The sequence below is a fragment of the Notothenia rossii genome (assembly GCF_949606895.1).
Source record: "Notothenia rossii genome assembly, chromosome: 9".
NCBI lineage: Eukaryota > Metazoa > Chordata > Actinopteri > Perciformes > Nototheniidae > Notothenia > Notothenia rossii.
This window is the reverse complement of record NC_136907.1, coordinates 60,179,172-60,199,034: the sequence shown is the minus strand read 5'-3', so window position 1 is coordinate 60,199,034 and position 19,863 is coordinate 60,179,172. Positions and strand designations below refer to the sequence as shown.

Sequence of the window (19,863 nt, the reverse complement as noted above, 5' to 3'; positions counted from 1 at the left end):
TCGGGCCTAAAGCTGTTATAAATAGTTTTTTAAATATTGAATTCATACATTTTTTAAATAGCAAGTTCGTATTTAAGAGAGAATACATGATAGTAATGAGTAAATTAGTCCTGAATAGAAAATGTATACCTCCGCCACCAGTGTATTTCTGTCAGAAGTGTGATCACCTCATTGTTTTTATTCTATTACACATTTGCGTAACATTTTCATAATTAATGTCTGCATCCGTGAGTCATGAATAATCTACTAAATCACAATGACCTTGATCTTTAACTACCAAATTTAAATAAATCATCCTGACCTTGAGTCCAAGTAAACTTTGTGCCAAATGTGAAGATATACACTTACAGACATAATGCCTGTTACTGGCATGGAGGCTTTAACACAGAAATACAACAGTGAAGTCAAGTTGAAGCAGCAAAGAAGGGAATTTTAATCTTCCAAGAATATCAACAGGAGAATCTTAGTGAGCATTATTGTAAAAACACCATCAGTGGGCAGAAATACAAATGTTCCAAACACAAAACTTAATTTTCCGTTCAGTTGTTATCAGCAATAGGCCAAACAAATTCCTTCATTCGAAAATATAAGATGGAAAAATGAATAAACTACTTTTATTCATTAAATGAAATGCATGGTAATATTAATAGGGAGCATCTAGATAGGTTGTGAGATAAATTAAGAGTAAACTGATCTACAGAGAATATACAGAAAGAGGGAATAAATACATATTATTACAATAAAAGTTGGCCAAAGCGTTAAATATTATCAATATATAATACTGTACTGACGACATGAAACTAAACTAAGTAAACCTAAAAGCAATTAGAAAGTGATTATAACAAGCTTCATGGAAACATCGTCCATCTAAAAACATGTAAAATAAGACCAAACGGCATACGTAGAGCTCTGAATCAAAGTTCACTAATGTCTTTTGAAGTTATACAACTCTTGCATGATGCATAACTATATGTGACAGTTTGACATATTTCTATTAGTTCAACACTTAAAGGTGACCTATCATGCAAAATGCACTTTTGTACGTCTTTTATACATGAATATGTGTCCCCGGTGTTCCAGGGAACTCACCAAGTGTCAGAAAACACAAGCCTCTATTTTCCTCCATACCCAAATCTCTTAAAAAGGGGCTGCAACGGATCTGATACAGACTGATCCAGATTTGAACACTTCTGTGACGTCACAGAAGTGGCGCTAGGCTATTGGGCCAACTCCACCAATCAGGAGGAGACAGCCACGGACATTGCCGTTCGAAAGCGCTGGAAACGCTGTAGTACATATGCCAGGCCTGTAGATGGTGCTGTTCTCACAGAATCAGCCCATGCAAAGACAGTGCGAAATTGAAAATTAAATTGAAATTGAGCGAAATGAGGAATGGCTAAAATGCATGATCTGTTTAGTATTTTGAAAAATAAAAAGTATAAATATGCCTTATGATGATGATTTATTTTCAGAGATAATCTCAATGTATGCAGTTTTTTGTTGTCGTTTCGGAGCAGGGTCTTTGCTGTCCTCTTGATTTGGCTTTTTTGATGCCTTTTGCTATAGATGCTCAAGATGATCCCTGTCTGCAAGCTTTAGTGGCTTTAGGGTCAGCAGGAAAGAATGACAGCTTAATTCAGTCATAAGTTAGGGTGTTCACTCACTCTTTAACACTAGTTTAAAGATACATTTAGAAGAGAAAAAACTAAAATGTCTCTCTTTATTTAGATGTTTAGAGCCTCAGGTCTGGAGACAAAGATGTTTTTCTTTTACGTTTATATCTGTAAGAGCTAAATCCCCCACTTGTTCCTTGCAGACCGCCTCGAGAAAGCCCTGCCTTGAAAGACGGCTACTACACTAGCTTACATCACTGAATACCTCAATGAAAACAGCTTTCCAACTCAAAGCTGAGAAAGAAAAGCAAATGATCCGTTGTTAAGTAATCCTCAAATTTCATTGGAACTCTTTGAGGCACGACAAGCACTTTTCAGTTCACTTGAGAAGCCAGACAGTGTTTTCACACTCATCTCTCCTGGATGCTTCGATGTTAAATATTTAGAGCCTCAATTCAAGCTTTGAGTTTAAAAAAGTTGCCATAACAACTGCTTCAAGAGCTGTGTCCCCTTTTGTCTTCTCTCTCCAAGCTACAGAAGACGTCCTGTTGAGTTAGCTTGGAGGACATTTGTGAGAGACACTTTTCCTCCATCTTTCTCAGCTTTTGGAGCAAGATTCCTAACCTCTACTGCCTGAAGATCTCAGAGGGTTCAGGGACTCGCGAGGGACAAGATGAACTCAGTCGCCCCCCATTCCCGCCTTCAGAATCGTTGGGACCTCCACCCTCCTTGACCTGTCGAATGTCTTGCTTCTCCGACTGCGCTGCGCCGACAACGACAGCTCTCTCCTTCGCCATGTCCTTGCGTGTGAGCAGCAGTGCCTTCTCTCCTCGTCTCTAGCTCGCTTCCTGTCAAGCTCTACTCCCATGTTTGCTCTCACACTTGTGATTCGTTGGTTTCTCACGGTCTCTCTCCTGTTACTTTCACACAGTGGTGCTTCGGTTGTAGCAGTGGAAAACGGGTATCCATGTTTGTTCTTTTTTGTTATTACCCAGATTAAAATACCATTGAACTAAGCTTCACACAGGCCTAGCTCTTTACCAGCAACCTGAGAGACAAATACAAAAAACAAATACGTTAATACTTGTTTTAGGAAATATTCAGTTGTCATTTAAGAAATAAACAGATAAACCCTTTATTTAAAAGAATAGTGAGAGCAGAGAGTTCAATAAGAAAGTCAATACCAATCACATCCATATAGTAGATATAAGGCTGGAGTTAGCAGGCAGTTAGCTTAGCACAAAGACTGAAATCTGGGGAATGCTAGCTAGTTAGGTAACAAAATCCACCCACCAGTTATCTACATGCTATGTCACATATATTAAATATGTATAAACTATTTCTTTGTCAGATGCAGTGACTTCTTAAAGTCTTCAATGCAAAGCTGCCAACAAGCAAAGAAACTCCAGCAAGTTACTGGCCTCTGCCAAGAAATAGTCTGCCATCATTGAGCAACTGTTGTTTTTACAATTTTTCTACAGGTTTAAGTGGCAACAACTCCCCCTGCCATCTAAGGTATCCAAGTATACATTTTGTTGGATCTGCTGTCACAAAGTCATATTGTGATTATTGCAGCAACACAGGACTGACTGCTTCAAGACTTAATTTGACCAGAACATACCCTGTGGCAGACTGAATTGCATAGTGAGGATTATAGGGAATCAACTAAGATGGTGATAGTGTCATCAGTTTATAGCCATTACATTGTGTAATCAACATTTACTTCATTATGGCAAAAACGTGTCTCTTGCGTCTTTAACTCAAGGAAGTGAATTGGCTCTTTTCTCTCGAAAATATCAAACTATTAATTTCCTTTCATTGAAACATCTTAGTTTCAGTCCACAGTGGAATTACTTACAGTCTAGTACTGGGACAGTCCAGTCACACCGTGTTGGTAGGCCCGCTCCCCCTGGTAGGTGGAGTCCTGGGACAACGCCACATCAATCTGGGATTTGAACTCGTCTCCTAGGTAACTGTCCTATAATGGGAAAAAAACAAAAAGTTAAAAAGAGGCCAGGCAAAAGTTACGCCTTAATTTCTTTCCAGGCAGAAAAGCAGCAAGTGGTTTGGACAAGATGAAGACGTCTTTGCTTGAAGGGGAAACCTGGACACACACTTGGAATATATGTGCAAACAGACCCGGCAGTAATACAAAGAACTGGCTTCAGAAAGTGCACATCATAAATCTACTAAATACTGACTTTATAATTTAGATGTTTTCACAATAGATGGCAGTTCAGTGATCGAACCTGAGAGAGTTCAGGCTGTGAGAGCCCGGGCTGGCTCATCTGAGAGGGCTGGCTCATGTTGATGAAGCCCTGCGTCAGCGGGCCCTGGGAGAACGACTGGGAGCCCAGGTCCTGGCTGGCCTGGCTGCCGCTCATGTGGCCTCCATGCCGGTCTGTTCCTCCATTCCCTCCGCTGTGGTTCCCCATGTTGCCGCGGTTTCTTTGACGGCCACCTCGATTCCCGCCTCCACCGCCTGCCTTGCCTTTCATTCCACCACCACGACCTGAAGGCAGGATATTTGTGTTATAAGTGTTCCATAGCATCAAGGGCCTTTTAAGCATGCCACACTTAGCTACAGCTTGATGTCTCATTCACCTGCTGAGGGCCCATTGACCTGCCCCATGTAACCAGGTGGAGGTATGGGGGGCATCACAAGGTTGAAGGGGATGGGGATGTTCAGGGAATTCATGGGATTGGGGCTGGTGCCAATCATACCAATTTGGTCGTGGGTCTGGAAATACATATTGGATGAACGTCCTGTTGAGGAAAGCAGTACGGGTTAATATTAGTTCCTTTTAAATCTAAAACATGGCTCTTGTTTTTGTATTTGAAATGCTTAAGCAAGCAAATTCAACATGTTTGCAATTGGTTAATTAGTATTTTTCTAACATTCAAAAATAATGATTGGTATTTGGTTAACAGTTTCTCACCGTTGCTGCGGTCATAAGCAGATCCAGGAATGAGAGCCTCCCTGGCATCATACATGGCTGTGCTCATGAATCGTCCCCCCTGCAAAAAATAAAAACGCCATTTTAAATTTGTTTTTAGGACATGTCTCATCATCTCTGCATGAACACTGATTTATTACCCCGTTTCTTTAAACTTGTCCTATCTGCATGAGTGAATGAATGCACCTTAAATCCTGCACATGCCCCACCGGAAAACAACAGTTTCATGAGCCAGTTAAGAAACCCTGATGGCAGCGTTAGATTTATTCTCTGTTTAATACACACACTAAACTCACAGGGTTGATGGTGTTGACAAGCTTGCGGGGCTTGCTGAATTGCATGAGGCTCTCCCTCAGGTTGTTCAGGGGCCCCTCGACCAGGACCTTCTGCTCCTTGTAGTAATTCAACAGGTGGTTCCACAGAGGCTGCTTCGACAGGGCCTTTGGGTTTCCCACAATAATCACACCATACCTACGTGACATTAACAGAAGACTTAATGATAAGAAACAGATGCGTAGGAATAACTGTGACAACATCAACATATCAAAAATAATCAAGCGAGTATAAAAATTGAGTAAATAGAAAATGTCTAGAGTAGAAAAACCTTTATGATATTACACAAAGATCCTCTGTGTTCGTATACCTGGCCCTAGTGAGTGCCACGTTGAGACGTCGGGGATCATTGAGGAAGCCGATGCCCTGGTGCTCATTGGCCCTCACACAGGAGAGGATGATGAAGTCCTTCTCTCTGCCTTGAAAGGCATCCACACTGGCTATCTCCACCTCCTACAGGGAGAATAAAGCACGGTCAGTGGCAAACTGATGATCAGGACAATCATTTACACAATTAAAGAAAATTGGCTGTGCTTTCTTCACACATATTACAATTTTAATGAAAATGGCCACAAACTATAGGATTTTGGAGCCACTTCCACATCTCTTAGTCTAATGATGATGATGGGGATGAAGGTGATGATACTTTATTATCAGATCAAATCTGAAACGTTTCTTGCATCACAGCAGCTACATTTGTAACAACAACAAAGAAAAGAAACAAGGAAAATTAAAAATCAACATAACATTTCAATAATGGAATGACAACATAGTAATCTCATAAGGGGTGTTACGATCAAGAATTACATATGTATCTGGCACGCTTAAAAAACAGCTGTCGCCTACTTACAATGGCACACTTTTTTTCACTATTTATGATACAAACACTGAAGGTCCTCCATTGAGTTGAGAAGCTTAAATCATAGAACCATAACTTTGAGAAAGGCTATTCATTAGAAAAACGTAACATTAAATTGCTGGTCCTACAAACACACTCATGGTAGTGCAGGGGTGTCACATAGTGTGTCACATTGTTGTCAGGAAATAAACCCCAGCATGTAGAGAGCGCATACACCCAAACACAGACTTTCTTCTAGCAAATCATGAAGTCAATCACAGAATCAACATTATGACGACCTGCTGCTGGCTTCTTCTCTATCAATAGAAATTGGATATCAGCAAGTATTTGGCAAACCTTGGCTAGTATTCAGGCTTGGACTGTTCTTGCATACTTTTCCATAAACAAACACTTTTTATTATCGCTTGCATGCAGACCTAAATGCTTTATCTTATTGTGATGAATTCCACTACATAACATTTAAACTGAAAACTTATTTGCAGCTTTACCTGGTAGAGTTTGGTATGGAGGGAGCCGCTGAACTGCATGTACTGAACCAGGTAGGACCTCTGACCCTCGTAGGGCGTAATGATGCCGATCTGATTGGGTTTGGCTCCAGCCTTCAGTAACCTGGTGGTTATTTTCTCCACATTCGCTGCCTCAGTCCTGCGTAGACAAGTATGGTAAATACATGACAAATGCTTGACTGAAACATTATAGAGTGTGATATTTACTATGTTTTACAACAACATTTTCTGAACATCCAAGTCATTTTAGTGGCTACATGTAGATCAGTCAAGGGTTAAATTGACTCAGGAAAATGAACATTATAGATATCTATATATAGTCCGGCAGTGGCTCAGTCAGTAGGGGCTTGGACTGGGGGCTGTATAACCTTTAGAACCTGCCGGTTCAAGTCCCCGACCAGACCTAAAATATGGAGTGTGGACTTCTACTTGGAGAGGTCCCAGTTCACCTCCTGCCCTGCCGTGGTGCCCTTGAGCAAGGCACCGGACACCCCCCTTCCCCCATCACTCCCATTGCTCCCCGGGCGTTGTACAATAGCTGCCCACTGCTCCTAGTACTACACTCCTGGTACTAGGATGGGTTAAAAGCAGAGAACAAATGTCACTGTGTGTGCTGTGTGCTCTGCATGTGTGACCATTAAAGAGGGTTTCATCCCTCTCAATTCTATTCTATCTGGTCAACACAATGAGAAAGTGTAACCTGTTGAGATAGGATGTTCCAGAGCTGGCTATTTCCTCCTGGCCTTGGGTCACATAGAAGAACATGGGCTTGTCGGGCTGCGGCCACTGGAAGTCAAAGCCTTTCTTCACTCGGTCCGCTGTAGAAGAAACAAACAACCCGATGAGAATAAGGACATGTGCAGCATATATACAACAAGATAAATAAGTCTGCCAGCCCCCACCTTTCACAAAAAACTATTTCCGTGGTCTCACAGGGTTACTGGGCAAAAGAGGTCATAGGGTTTGAGGAATAAATTCAAGGACATGTCTGGGAGCAGCATCATATGACTTTAGAGCATTTAGCTGCACACTGAAGCCTGAGAACAATTTTAAGTGCCATTTAAAAAGGCAGTTAAGGTTATGCCAAGTAAAAACATTTAAGATTACACTAGATAACCTTTACATTAGGATAGATGAAGACTTACAGGAAGAGAGAGGAGACAGCACACAGCAAAAGGGCCACAGGTCGTAAATGAACCAAAAACAAATAGCTTTGTAAAATGTTTATTTTCCATCTTACCCGCAGTGACTCCGTTCTGCAGAGAGCCCTCGTAGAAGATGTTGGATGGAAAGGCGCTGAGGGCCGGGTGCATGCGGTACTGGACCTGCAGGCGGATTGGCCGGATCCCCAAAACCACCAGACGCTCAAACAGAGACTGGGACAGACCGGCTTTAGCCGCCTTCTTACACATCACCACCGGGCCCAGCTGGCAGTGATCACCCACCAGAATCAACTACGGAACAAAAGTCATTAAGACAAAATAAATAAATGTGGTCCTCACAATTGGGAAAGACAGAGCTTTAAGCAGACAGGTTTACTTTCTCTCATGAAGACCCTACCTGTTTGGCGCCCAGGACGACGGGCACCATGCACTCTGGTTCGGTGGCCTGGGTGCTCTCATCGATCAGGATCGAGCGGAACTGCATTTTGGCCAGACGAGGATCCCCCGCCCCAACACAGGTGCAGCAGATCACATCGGCATTCTGGGAAAAGAGGGAAGCGATAAAGAAGAAATATTAATGAACTTTCTGCAACACTTTTCTAAGTCTTTTTGATTCTTGAGATTTCTAGAAACCATTACCATCACACACTCTTTTCAGTAGGCCTGAACTGATTAGCCTAAAAAACATATGCCACTTGAAAATCACTATTAAATGTGAAAGGGCTGTACTAACTCCATACTTACACACATTTACAAGCTCCTATCACCACTGGAATATATCTCAATTTGAATGTTAACATTATGAATGAGGCTTCAAACTTTTAAACTACAAAACTAAAATAGCCATGTAGTGTCACAAACAGTCAGTAGTAGGTATTGCATAAGACCATTCTTCATACCATGAGCAGTTCCCTCTCTGCAGTGCGTCTCAGAGCTCTGTAGCGCTTCTCGTCTGAGGACGACAGCTCTCCAGTCTCGTCCTTCAGCTGCTGCAGCTTCTGAAGTTCTGGCATGCTGCATAAATCATAACTCATAAGTTCATAACCATGCCTGTGAGCAGATGTTACCATTACTCCAATAATTATCATATTTGTACTTCCTGGATTCACATTTGTTGCTACAAAACATGAACACATTTGTCTCTAACAGGACTTGTATGATATGATACTGCTTAGCAACAACATGCTTTTAATGTTATCAAATATAATTGTTTCGATACTAGTTCTGTTTGACAAATCTTTTAAGACTGATGGTGTGTGTATACAAGTATAAATCTGATAGTTGTACTTGCAATTAACCACACAAAGGTTTTTGTATTGATCAAAGCCAGTAGTGTGTTACCTGTCCATGTTGCGGGTCTGGTTGTGCAGAGCCAGGAAGGACACAGGCGAGTCAATGGCCTCCCTGCTCTTGGCACACAGCCTCACCACCTTCAGGCCCGTCTGATGGATCTTTTCCGTCAGCTGGTCGACCGCAATGTTGCTGGGAGCACACACCAGCACTGGCCTGCAGGAACAAAAGTCACAACGAGGTCTTAGGGGGCAAAACTAAAAGCCAAGATATTCTTGGAGAATAGTTTAGGCAGACTGTCCAAAAAACAAAACAGTTTGGCTCTCCTGTTTGTCACACACACAAAATTGTTTTCAGGGTGATGACATCATAACAAATTCAACAATGATCATTCAACAACCTCAATAAAAGCTTCAAATGTAAATAAAATGCATTGGGTACAGACCATTTAAATAAAAACATTCAAACCAAATACTAATTTTATAACCAAGGAGGGTGGTATTATTTCTGATAACACCAGCCCACAGATCAAAAACACAGACAAAGCAGTAAAATACTTCTCCATGTGTCTTACCCGTTGCCCTGTCTGGCCAGGTGGTAGACGACGGTGGCAGAGGTGACCGTCTTCCCCGTGCCAGGAGGACCCTGGATCAGACTGAGAGGACGCTGCAGCACCGTCTTCACTGCGTACACCTGCATCACAACAGCCAAGACACAAAGGATTCATACAGTAGCTATATGAATAGTTGCATTCCTTGAATTTTGGAAAGCACTTGAGGAATAAGAGTGAACTGCGCATGGTATCTGTCATGTTGTTTATGTGGTCTGTAACTTTCCCGTTTATATAATAAAACAGTTTCTCCCCCCGTCCCTCCAACTCACCTGTGAGTGGTTGAGGTCGGGCAGGCCTTGAGCAGTGAAGCGTTTGGGCAGCTGGCACTTGATCACCACGTCCTCTACCTCGTGTCCCAGCAGCTTGTGGTAGATGTAACCAGACACTGAAGTCTCGTCCACAGCAAACATCTTCAGGGCACTCTGCATCCTGGGTGATGAAGACAGGAATATAAACATCAAGTTGTTTGCTGGATCCAAAAAAAGACTTGTCATTCAGTGGAAAAGCTTTGCAGAAACGAACTGCCCAGAATGAGTCATTGAAAACATTAAGGTAGTAATTTACTTTTTCCAAAAATAAAACATTTCATAAACCATGGTGTCAAATATTAAAGTAAATACAGGGCAAAGTGACTCATTGCACGTTAAAAGTTAGACTTCATAGACTAGTGAAATGCAAAAAGCATTTAAAAGCCACCTTCCACTGAATATGCATAAACAATTGCATACAAATAAACAGGAAATGAATATGTAGTCTCTTGATTGTATGAACACTCTGGCTCCTACTTTAACCAAATGACTCAACTTAAGATTGGCTTAACTGATACATAAAGCTAGGTTTCAAGTCTTGCATCAACATTTATCACGGCAAGGTGTGTGTGGGTTTGTTTCTGAATACCTGTCGAAGGAAGTGGACTTCCACACAAAGTCGACCTGAAAGTTGTGAGGGATCTCCACTGGAGCGCCGGCACTGCTCCTGAGCTCTATGGCAATCTCATCACCATAGTCTGGGACAGAAGGTCAAGGAAGAGGTAAACATAGTACTGCTACACAAAGAGTTAATGAACAATACCAGTTACGCATGTGTTACTGAATGATATTTCAAGCTCTCTTAACGGGTCTTAGCATTTTTTATTTAATCAAAAACCAGATTAACATTGTCAACAGGACTTTTAGGTGGAATTGTAGACACTTTTCAAAGTGAAATCAAGAAATGTTGGATATATGCAACAACAACTGGTATAATTCTGTCTCTTTTCTTATTGTTGGAGTAATGCACCTATTAATTAACAAGTGACAAGCTGTTTAATCACTTTCAAAATAAAGAATCTGTTTAAAAAACAACCCGTGACTAGAGAAAGGGATGTTTGAGGGCGTTGTTGTAGTTTCCCACTGCTGTCACTAGATGTTACTAAAGACTCATTTTACTGATAATTAAGTTGAGCTTCACTTTAATGCACTAAGAGACCTTTCTTCCTGTGACACTCTTGCAAAAGTGATACATGTGATATTTTCAGATTAAATAGATAAATGTGGTTAAATACAGTATATTATTATATCGTAACAGTTATAAGGATACTATCGGGGACTTTGATGACGTGTCCGATGCCTTTCCACGGAGGGGCCAGATCCCCTTTGTACCTCAGGCAGATTTCATCTCCCTGCATCAGTCGCATATCTACAGGTTGAGATGGACAAAAAAGGAAACGCCATTAAGTACACATTACTGCTTGGAGTAAAGGCAAAATGATGTCATAAAATACAAAAACACACCATAGCCATATATACATATATTTAAATAACATTGGATTGTCTGTTTTTTGTAACTAATTTAAAATAACATTACAAATATTCCTTTTAAACAAAACATGATGACAACAATGTAAACATTTGACGCAAAGATACAAACACATACCCGAGTCCGTCTTGGGAATAGTGAAATAAGCAATCCTCTTTTTATTCAAGCCCAAGTCCCATCTTACTGTTATGCTGTCTTGAGTCTGTTAGGAAGCAAAGTTTCTGTTAACTGAAACCAAGTATTTCACAATGCATCGATGAACTAAAACACAGTAGAAACGAGTACTTTCATCACCATCAACTAATTATAAATTAAACTCATCTAAATCAGTTTGTGCATTCATTGATTAGTAGTTAAAAAAGTTATCATTCCAAATTGTTACTTTAGCTGTTTGTTATAACATACATGTAACAAATATGTTCTGAATAATAAATGTTCTCCTTCTTTTTTTTTTCAACCTGAGACTCTTTGAGTTTCTTATCATAGTCGGCCTCCAGCTTCACAAGAGGACCAAAGATGTTCTGGTACTGGTAGGCGTCCTCATATCGGAGCAGCACATGTTGGGGCTCCTCGTCCACGCCGGGCTTCTCCAGGTCCTCCAAGGTCGCAGTGGGATTTTCCTGCCGGGCGGAAACACACGGGGGCGGACACACACACACACACACACACACACACACACACACACACACACACACACACACACACACACACACACACACACACACACACACACACACACACACACACACACACACACACACACACACACACACACACACACACACACACACACACACACACACACACCAGTGTGAGAAAAAGTTTTTAGAGAGTACTTGTCCATGGACAAGTGAGTTTGGCAATTTACTTGTCCGAATACATTTTTCACTTGTCCAGAATGGACACAAATTGGGGCGACTGGAATCTTCTTCTTCTCCATCGTATTTTACATTTTCCCACGGTTTTACGACACCGCTAACGTAAGTGAGCGGTGAGATTTTACTGCATCACACATAGGGTTGGGTATCGTTTGGATTTGAACGATTCCGGTTCTGCTTTTCGATTCCAGTCATTTTCGGTTCTCGATTCCGGTTCTTTGAGAGGGTAAAAATAAGTCCCATGAAAAACTGGGAGAAAAATATATTTATGAAAACATTAAGTCAAATCTGTATTCCTATGTACAAATCACTTCATACTGTTTAATCTATTACGGTTATTGAATAGAATTATATGAAAATAATCTCTGCATTGTTTATTTAGTTTTAAGTGGTGCAGTTTGAGAATGTACAATTGGCCCAGTCTCCTCTGATGTTACACTGCAACCTGCCTGTGAGACAGAGTCCAACCACACATGTTCAACGCATAGGCCTTATAATAATAATAATAATAATAATATATTATATTTATAGCCTATAGGCCTAGCGCTTTTCTACAACTCAAAGACGCTTGCACGCTTACACATGTCCTGCAATACACATGCTGCAGCTGCCCAGCTGCTCACTGTTTGTAAAAGTAAATAAATAGTATTTTCATTTCAATAATGTACTTTCTATACCCTGCTTCATAAACAATACTGACATCCCTGTGCTCCTCCGAGTCTGGGGGTCCGGGGATGTGAGGAAAGCGCTAGGACACAGGGAGGCTGCTACACTTCATAAATGAAATGGCAGTCAATATTAACAACACAGGAGCTAAAACGCTTAATAACCTTCATTACGCGTTAAAGAAAGAACATAAGAAAGTTTGACAAAGATGAGGCTGTTAAACGGGCATCAGATCCGCTGTGTGTAGAAAGAGAGAGAGAGAGAGACGCTGAGCCGCACCGTGCAGCGATCAGCTGATACGGAGCATAGAGAGAGAGAGCTGCGGTCCGCGGGGCTCGGCCTCCTGTCCTCACAACTCTTATCAATCCCGGGACCGGACAATTGTTATTTCTTGTTCCTACTCGGAACCGAGTTTTGCTTCCCAACTCTGCCACTGTGCTACACTTCCCGCCCCGCCCCCGTCTACTGTACAGAAAGCGGCGAGATGCATTTCCTTAGGAATCGACAAGCAGAACCGAAACTAACATTTCTAAACGAACAATGGTGGACACGTACAATTTGCGAATGAGTTCTGCCTTTTGTAAACTGAATTTATCAATAATTTTTCAATAAATCAGGGCGAAAAACGTCACTTGTCCGCCGGACAAGTCAATTGAAAGATCTACTTGTCCGATATTGTAAATAACACGTCCCGGACGGTGGGACGTGTACTTTTTCGCACACTGCACACACACACACACACACACACACACACACACACACACACACACACACACACACACACACACACACACACACACACACACACACACACACAGGTTGAGTTGACTTTATTTCAGTAAGCTAAAATTGCCTTAATTCCAATTGGAAGGATTTAGACAGTAGGTCCTTTTTCTAAAGACATTTTGAAATGTTTTGACATGTTTTGACAGGAGGCTGCATTCCATTTAGCCACTTCAGTTTGAGAGCCCTGGTGTTGTGAATGCCTGCTCACTTTGACAGTCTACTGGGCAAAAAAGCATCACAGGCAGTGAAACCGAAAGAAAATTATCAGTAAACCTGCAATAAAGTTATTTGCATCACACCCAACGATATGACTTTATCTGGTTAACTTTAAAGATAAGCCCAACCCACGCTCAGAGATATGTGCCTTCAGAATATTGACATAGTGAATGTAATGGCGTGTGTGTGCCACCGCAGGTCCTTTACATACCTTCCAGAGCTCCTCCAGCTTGTTGATCTGCTGGGCGGTGATCTGACGGGCCCTGAGCTGCTCCTGCTCCGAGGGGATCTTCACCAGCCAGGACAGGAAGCAGCGGTCCTGGATGAGAGGCTGCCACTGAGAGCTGTCCCAGTTGATGTCCTTCAGGCTGCTCTGGCTGGCACATGGCTGCCTGGGTCACAACCAAAGAAGAAATGTCATACAATCACATTTGGAATTTTCTTTTATTTCCCCAAGGAAGGTCAGTTTGCATGGCCAGGGACATAAAGACCCCACTTTGTTTATTTTACGGGTTTTTAATTTTACCTTGAGTATGTTTTGATCATAATTATTTATGCTTAGATAGATCCACTTCGCTTAACCCTAATGTGAGAAGCAAAAATTAAGTTAATATGTTTCTTTTCAAGTATTACAATGATATTGTAGATGAAACACAAATATTCTGTGCAAAATCGTGCATTTTTCTAAGGAGTAAAAGCAAATAAGCATTTCTATAAACTTGGAAGACTTTGTACCAACCCTGTTCAAGCAACCTTACCTGCACAGTAGCACCACCACAGAGTCGGCCTTGGCAGGGATGAAGCCCAACAGGAAGACATTGCGACAGCCACAGTTGTAGCACTCCAGCACAGTTTCCCCCAGAGGGCCATCTTTATGCAGGGTCACCTCCTTGGACTTTGCTCTCACAAGGTGGTTTACAATGTGGCTAAAAGTAGAACGAATGACAATGAATGCATCATAGGGAGGAAATTCAAAACACTGCAGTCTTGTATGGGATTAGGGTGTACTGTACAATACTTATGTGCCATTCTTCATTTTATTTAGACACAAATGAAGCATGACTGCATAGAACTACAGGAGAAAAAGTAATTAATGAATAATGCAATTTTGCAAATGTTTGTTTATACAGCTTTTAATATAGAAATACTAACATACAGCTGATAGAAACACAAGTTCTACAAACGTTTAAGTAGTTGTGGGGGTTCATAAGAATGCCCAAATGTGTCACTATGTATTTATTGCGCAGAGCTCTCCACCTGCAATCTAGTGGCAGAACTATCAGAGCAAAAAATGGCAAAAGCTGCTTCAATTGTAAAGGACACAAAAATGTATTAAGGCTGATTCAAAGGAGGAGGACAACATAAAAAATGACTTTGAATTTAGAATTATAAATCCTATTTGCCTTCGATAACTTCAATGCATTTAAATTAGCCCTTTGAATTAAATAAACATTATTCCCTTAAATGTACCTACCGAGACGTATTATAATAGTGGCTGTGAACACCTGCTGTGATGATATTGTAGTATACTATACTGTAAAATGATCCTCGCTGTAGTCTTTCAGATAAGTCCACCAACAGAGAGTCAATAATAACCTAGTTTACACTGCGTGTGTCTTACCTGCCGGATGTGTTTCCCCGGCCGTTGCAGAACCACTTCTTGCTGGTGTTGCAGTAGACCACACAGGCTGGATCATGAATACCACAGTAACTAAAACAGAAGGGGGCCAACATTGAAAAAAGAAACACAAAACATGAAAGTTAAGTTCATGGGCCAGCTTACAATCTAGTATGTCAAAAAACAAAACAAGAAAAATAACCTTGACTTGTCAAAAATGATCAAAATGGTCTCATTTAAATGACACTGCTACTTGAGTGTTGTAAACTAATGCTTTATCGATGAAAGTAAAGTGATGCAACAATCCATCCAAACATCTTGAAGAGGTTTAGAGCAATGACACAATAAAACTATTTCTAACTTACTTATTTGACTTTTATCCATTTTTGGGAACAACAACTTAGAGAGACTCTGTAACTTATCGTATTGATTTTTATATTGTATACTGAATATGCACATTAATGAAAGCTCAAGCAATAAATCACCTTGGATGATATATTGCAAACATACACTGATTGCAGTAGATCTGTATTGCCAGTACGGATTTGCAAAGGATACAAAATACTATAGTTTGTACAGGAAGAAAGTAATGCCAGGTTTATTTTTTTGTCCAGCACTTTTATTAATTGCAATTATGAAACCAAATAAGGCACATTGTAAAAGTTGTCTTTTAGGTAATGAGTTGTGTAAGAAAATAAATAATCACAAATTAGATTTGTCAAAACTCTCAAATATCAGTTTTGGCTTCACAGCTTTTATCTTTGAGTGTTGTGAGCTTTTGTAAAACTCTTCCTCTTAATCTTAGAGAAATGGTGTAACCGGGTAGTATGCATATTCTAATTAATATGACACTTGAAACTTTGTGCAATAACCAGTTAAACAGCAAAGACTCTAGCTGCATACCTAATACACAAGCTGTATGTTGCTGATGGGTATCAAAGATTTTATACGAATATTGAAAAGCAGAGGGTGACTAAAAAAAGCAAAGCTGTCATTCTCTGTCCAACAAACTGTGTTTTGATTGTCAAACTTCAATATGACAACATTTGAATTTGCTTCTCATCTATTGGTGAAAGGTATGGTAATTCATCACTTTTTTCACAGACAAAGCTAGTCACCTGAGAATGTCTGGGTTGTCAGACATTCTCTACAGTAGTGATTTGGCACAGCGAAACTAAGGGCTGACAGCCAACTTGTTAGTGAGAGAGTATACAGGCTGTGAGTATAAGAAGGGCTGCAGCGCTCAACATTATGTAACAAATATAGTAATCAACCACTTGTTGACATAAACATGATAAAAGATGTACAGATTATTTGGATCATGTGCCATCTGTAAAGTGTGTGAATGAGTGCCTGTAGAGTTGAAAAGATGTTTGTTCAGCGGTTGAGAACAAGGGAGAAGTATTTGCTTGGAATGTGCTCAAAAGTAACCATTTTATTTAAAAGAAATTACATTTGAAAAGTAGAATTTATTTTCAGACATTTATGTCAACAAAACTGCTACAACCTACTGAGACTCAATTTGTTATAAAGGTGTTGCTGAACCATATAGAGTAATATCAAATAAAAACAACCAGCAAATAATGATGAAAATAAACAGAAAATGAAACATGAAAAACATTACAAGTGATTATGTTCTACTGTGATGTGTCACATTAGTGTTTACCTGCAGGCATGTATTGGAAGATCTTTGGTGTAGTACGCGTCCTCCTCATCCTCCTCAAAGTTCAACTCTGCCAGCAGCTGACCGACTTTTAACACTGGGTCGTCTCCATTCTGTAGCAGGCCATCAGGGCCATTAACCTGAGGAGACAGAGATATCATATTATAACTATGAATTAGACTTAATGTCGACAGGGGATAAAATGACATAAGAAAGAACTGTATTAATCCTGAAGGAAATTATTGTGCCATAAAATGCTCAAAACTTAGGCTACATCATAAGAATAAAAACTAAGAAATGGAAGTGTATAAAAAGTAATAATAACAATGCCTGACAATTAATGAGTAATAGAATAAACTCAAATATATATTTAACACATGATACCTGAAGTAATATTGGAAAATTACATTTAAAAACATTTTACCAATAATAATAAATATGATAGGCCCCTATTGACAATTACAAAAAAATGTAGTATCACAAAAAGACAACAAATGTAAAACTAAAGAGCTAAGGAGATATATAAAGCATTTTATGGTCATTTATTTCAGTGTTGGTGGCTGTCACGTCAACAGACGGTTTGTTGACAGTTATATCACACTGACTGTATCCAACTAAATGCATCTACCACTCTCTGTAATCGCTGAAGTATTTAGTGCATGCATATAAGAGCTAATAAGCATAAACATGGACATGAATCGTATCTGCTACATTAGCAAACCCCAGTCAATCTTGGTTTGGATACCATTAAAGTTATGCATTGACAAACTAGCTGTCAGACTGCTAACTGTGTAGGGTAGCTAGCATGCTAGCCAGTTAGCGGGATAAAAGCATGGTAACAGATGGAAGGCGTTACCACGACCCAGCGGTGTTGTCAGCTAACGTTAGCGTAGTTGTCAACACAGAAGAAGAGACGTTTTGACACCGAGATGCCACCAATAGCCTCATGCACCTGGTTTTCCAGCTGACTCTGGGTTTGGCCTTGGGTCTGGCTCGGCAGGGTGAAGTCGGTGAAGTCGTACTCGGAGCTCAGGGTGTCCGCTCCCAGCAGCTCGCCCTCCTCGGTGTCCAGGAACGTTAGAGTCTGCGAGCTGGGCCCGTACGCCTCGACACTCATGTTTTTACCTTTTTAATAAAAACAATTTCCCCCCAAACGGTTGCTATTCCAGTAAAAAAGAATGAATGACTGAGACACAGTCCTGCTGAAATTACAAATACTGGTGGTGAGAGAACCTGGACTACGGCTGCATTCCGTTTGCATCCCCTCACATTTACTCTCCTCCCTCACACCCACTTGTCTCATACAGTAAGTCACCCACAAGAAAGGAGGCAAGGAGACATACGTGAGCAGAATTGAATGTGCCACTTTTATTTCTGAAAGCCCTCTCTGTCATTAAATGTGTCTAATTCATAATTGTTTGCCTTTTAACTCACGGAATTATAGATCCAACCTTTATGATTAATTCAATTATGAATTACAGTTGGATATATATATATATATAGTATGCATGTTTCTTTATTTCCATATATTGGTATAAAAAAATCCCATATTTTGTACATCCTTATTTCTATTTTTCTCAAGTATTTCTGATTCTGATAACCAGAAAGTAATAACAGGGCACCACACGAGGGAGTTGAGTCAAAGAGATTTAATTTAATTTAATTAAATCCTTTTCACATTCATTCACATTATTTTATTTTATTTGCTCTGTGAAAAAGAAAGAGTTAGAAAATAGAAGGTCATCTAATTGAAGTTGAATAATATAATATTTTATAGTCGTGTACCTGGTGTTAACAAAGATTAACTGTCCTAAACTGAATATAATGAAATATTTTATTTCAGTGTATATACACAACATATAAAATGATTGAATATGAAAGATAATTCAGTAGACATGCCCCCATAAATCATCCCATATACATGTGTAAGAGCTCAAACAAAATGCAATGGAAGGAAAAGATAGATCAATATAAGCAGAGGCAATCTTTATTTCCCATTTTCACTATGTGGGAAAATCAGTGTAAATATGAACCTTTAACATTGGCATCTATGCATTGTCTTCGGGATTCTGACACCTCCCCCTCCCCTCTATTAACTCCATGTTCTTTTCACAGATCTGTCAGGTCAGAACAAGTTCAGCAGGTCTGTTGAACCAGGATGAACTACACCCAGTATTTGCATAACTCGCCCTGCACCACAGGAATCTCAAAGTGTTATATCACAATTGGAAAAATACACATGACAAATCCATGCATTGTTTCCTAATGTTTCACATCTAAAAAATAGAATGTCTTAAGAAAAATCACAGACCTTAAATCTACCTGCCTTTTGAAAATGGAAGCATAAGTGGTTGTTGTAATTCATCTGATAATACTTTAATCTGTTTTCTTGTTCAGCCTTGCCTTTTCAGGAAAATCTTGACAGAGGCCACACACAAGTCTTTGTTCATCCTCAGTGCCAGGCCTTGAATCAAGTTTTGAACTTAAAAAAGGCAACACTGGCATTCAAATAGTTGAGTCTCAAAGAACACAATGTTCTTTGAGACTCAACTATTTGAATGCCAGTGTTGCCTTTTTTAAGTTCAAAACTTGATTCAAGGCCTAACTTCTAACTGACTTTGTAATCACAGATCATAATGCTTTGGCTTATAATTTATTTTCTTTAAGAGTTTACATTTCATGGGTATGGTTAAGCCAAATGTGCATGTAGATTTTAGATAAAATAATATCAAGGTGAGAAAAATGGCTTTTAGGATTATTTACTGAAACCTATAGGCCTTTATTAGCATTCATGAATGTAAAAGGAAAATGATGAGCAATACATTTTTAGTTGATGTTATTTTCAAAGTACAAGCAGTGCATGTTGAAGCAGTACCTTAGACATGGATAAAATAAATAAAAGAAG

General features: G+C 40.0%; 1 protein-coding gene across 1 annotated transcript; it reads right to left on the bottom strand.

Moving 5' to 3' along the window:
* Positions 1-409: 409 nt before the first annotated feature.
* Positions 410-18,249, bottom strand: LOC307020839 (regulator of nonsense transcripts 1-like). Its single transcript, XM_079652437.1, has 24 exons — positions 17,911-18,249; positions 16,962-17,098; positions 15,299-15,388; positions 14,436-14,603; positions 13,889-14,069; positions 11,590-11,751; positions 11,249-11,333; positions 10,913-11,011; positions 10,232-10,340; positions 9,604-9,763; positions 9,296-9,414; positions 8,773-8,937; positions 8,331-8,445; positions 7,829-7,972; positions 7,509-7,722; positions 6,969-7,086; positions 6,251-6,407; positions 5,214-5,356; positions 4,867-5,041; positions 4,553-4,631; positions 4,218-4,379; positions 3,863-4,125; positions 3,472-3,591; positions 410-2,661 (listed from the first exon to the last, which is right to left on the bottom strand). The coding sequence occupies exons 1-23, from the start codon at positions 18,073-18,075 to the stop codon at positions 3,475-3,477; spliced, it is 3,327 nt and encodes a 1,108-aa protein (XP_079508563.1). The 5' UTR covers positions 18,076-18,249; the 3' UTR covers positions 410-2,661; positions 3,472-3,474.
* Positions 18,250-19,863: the final 1,614 nt, after the last annotated feature.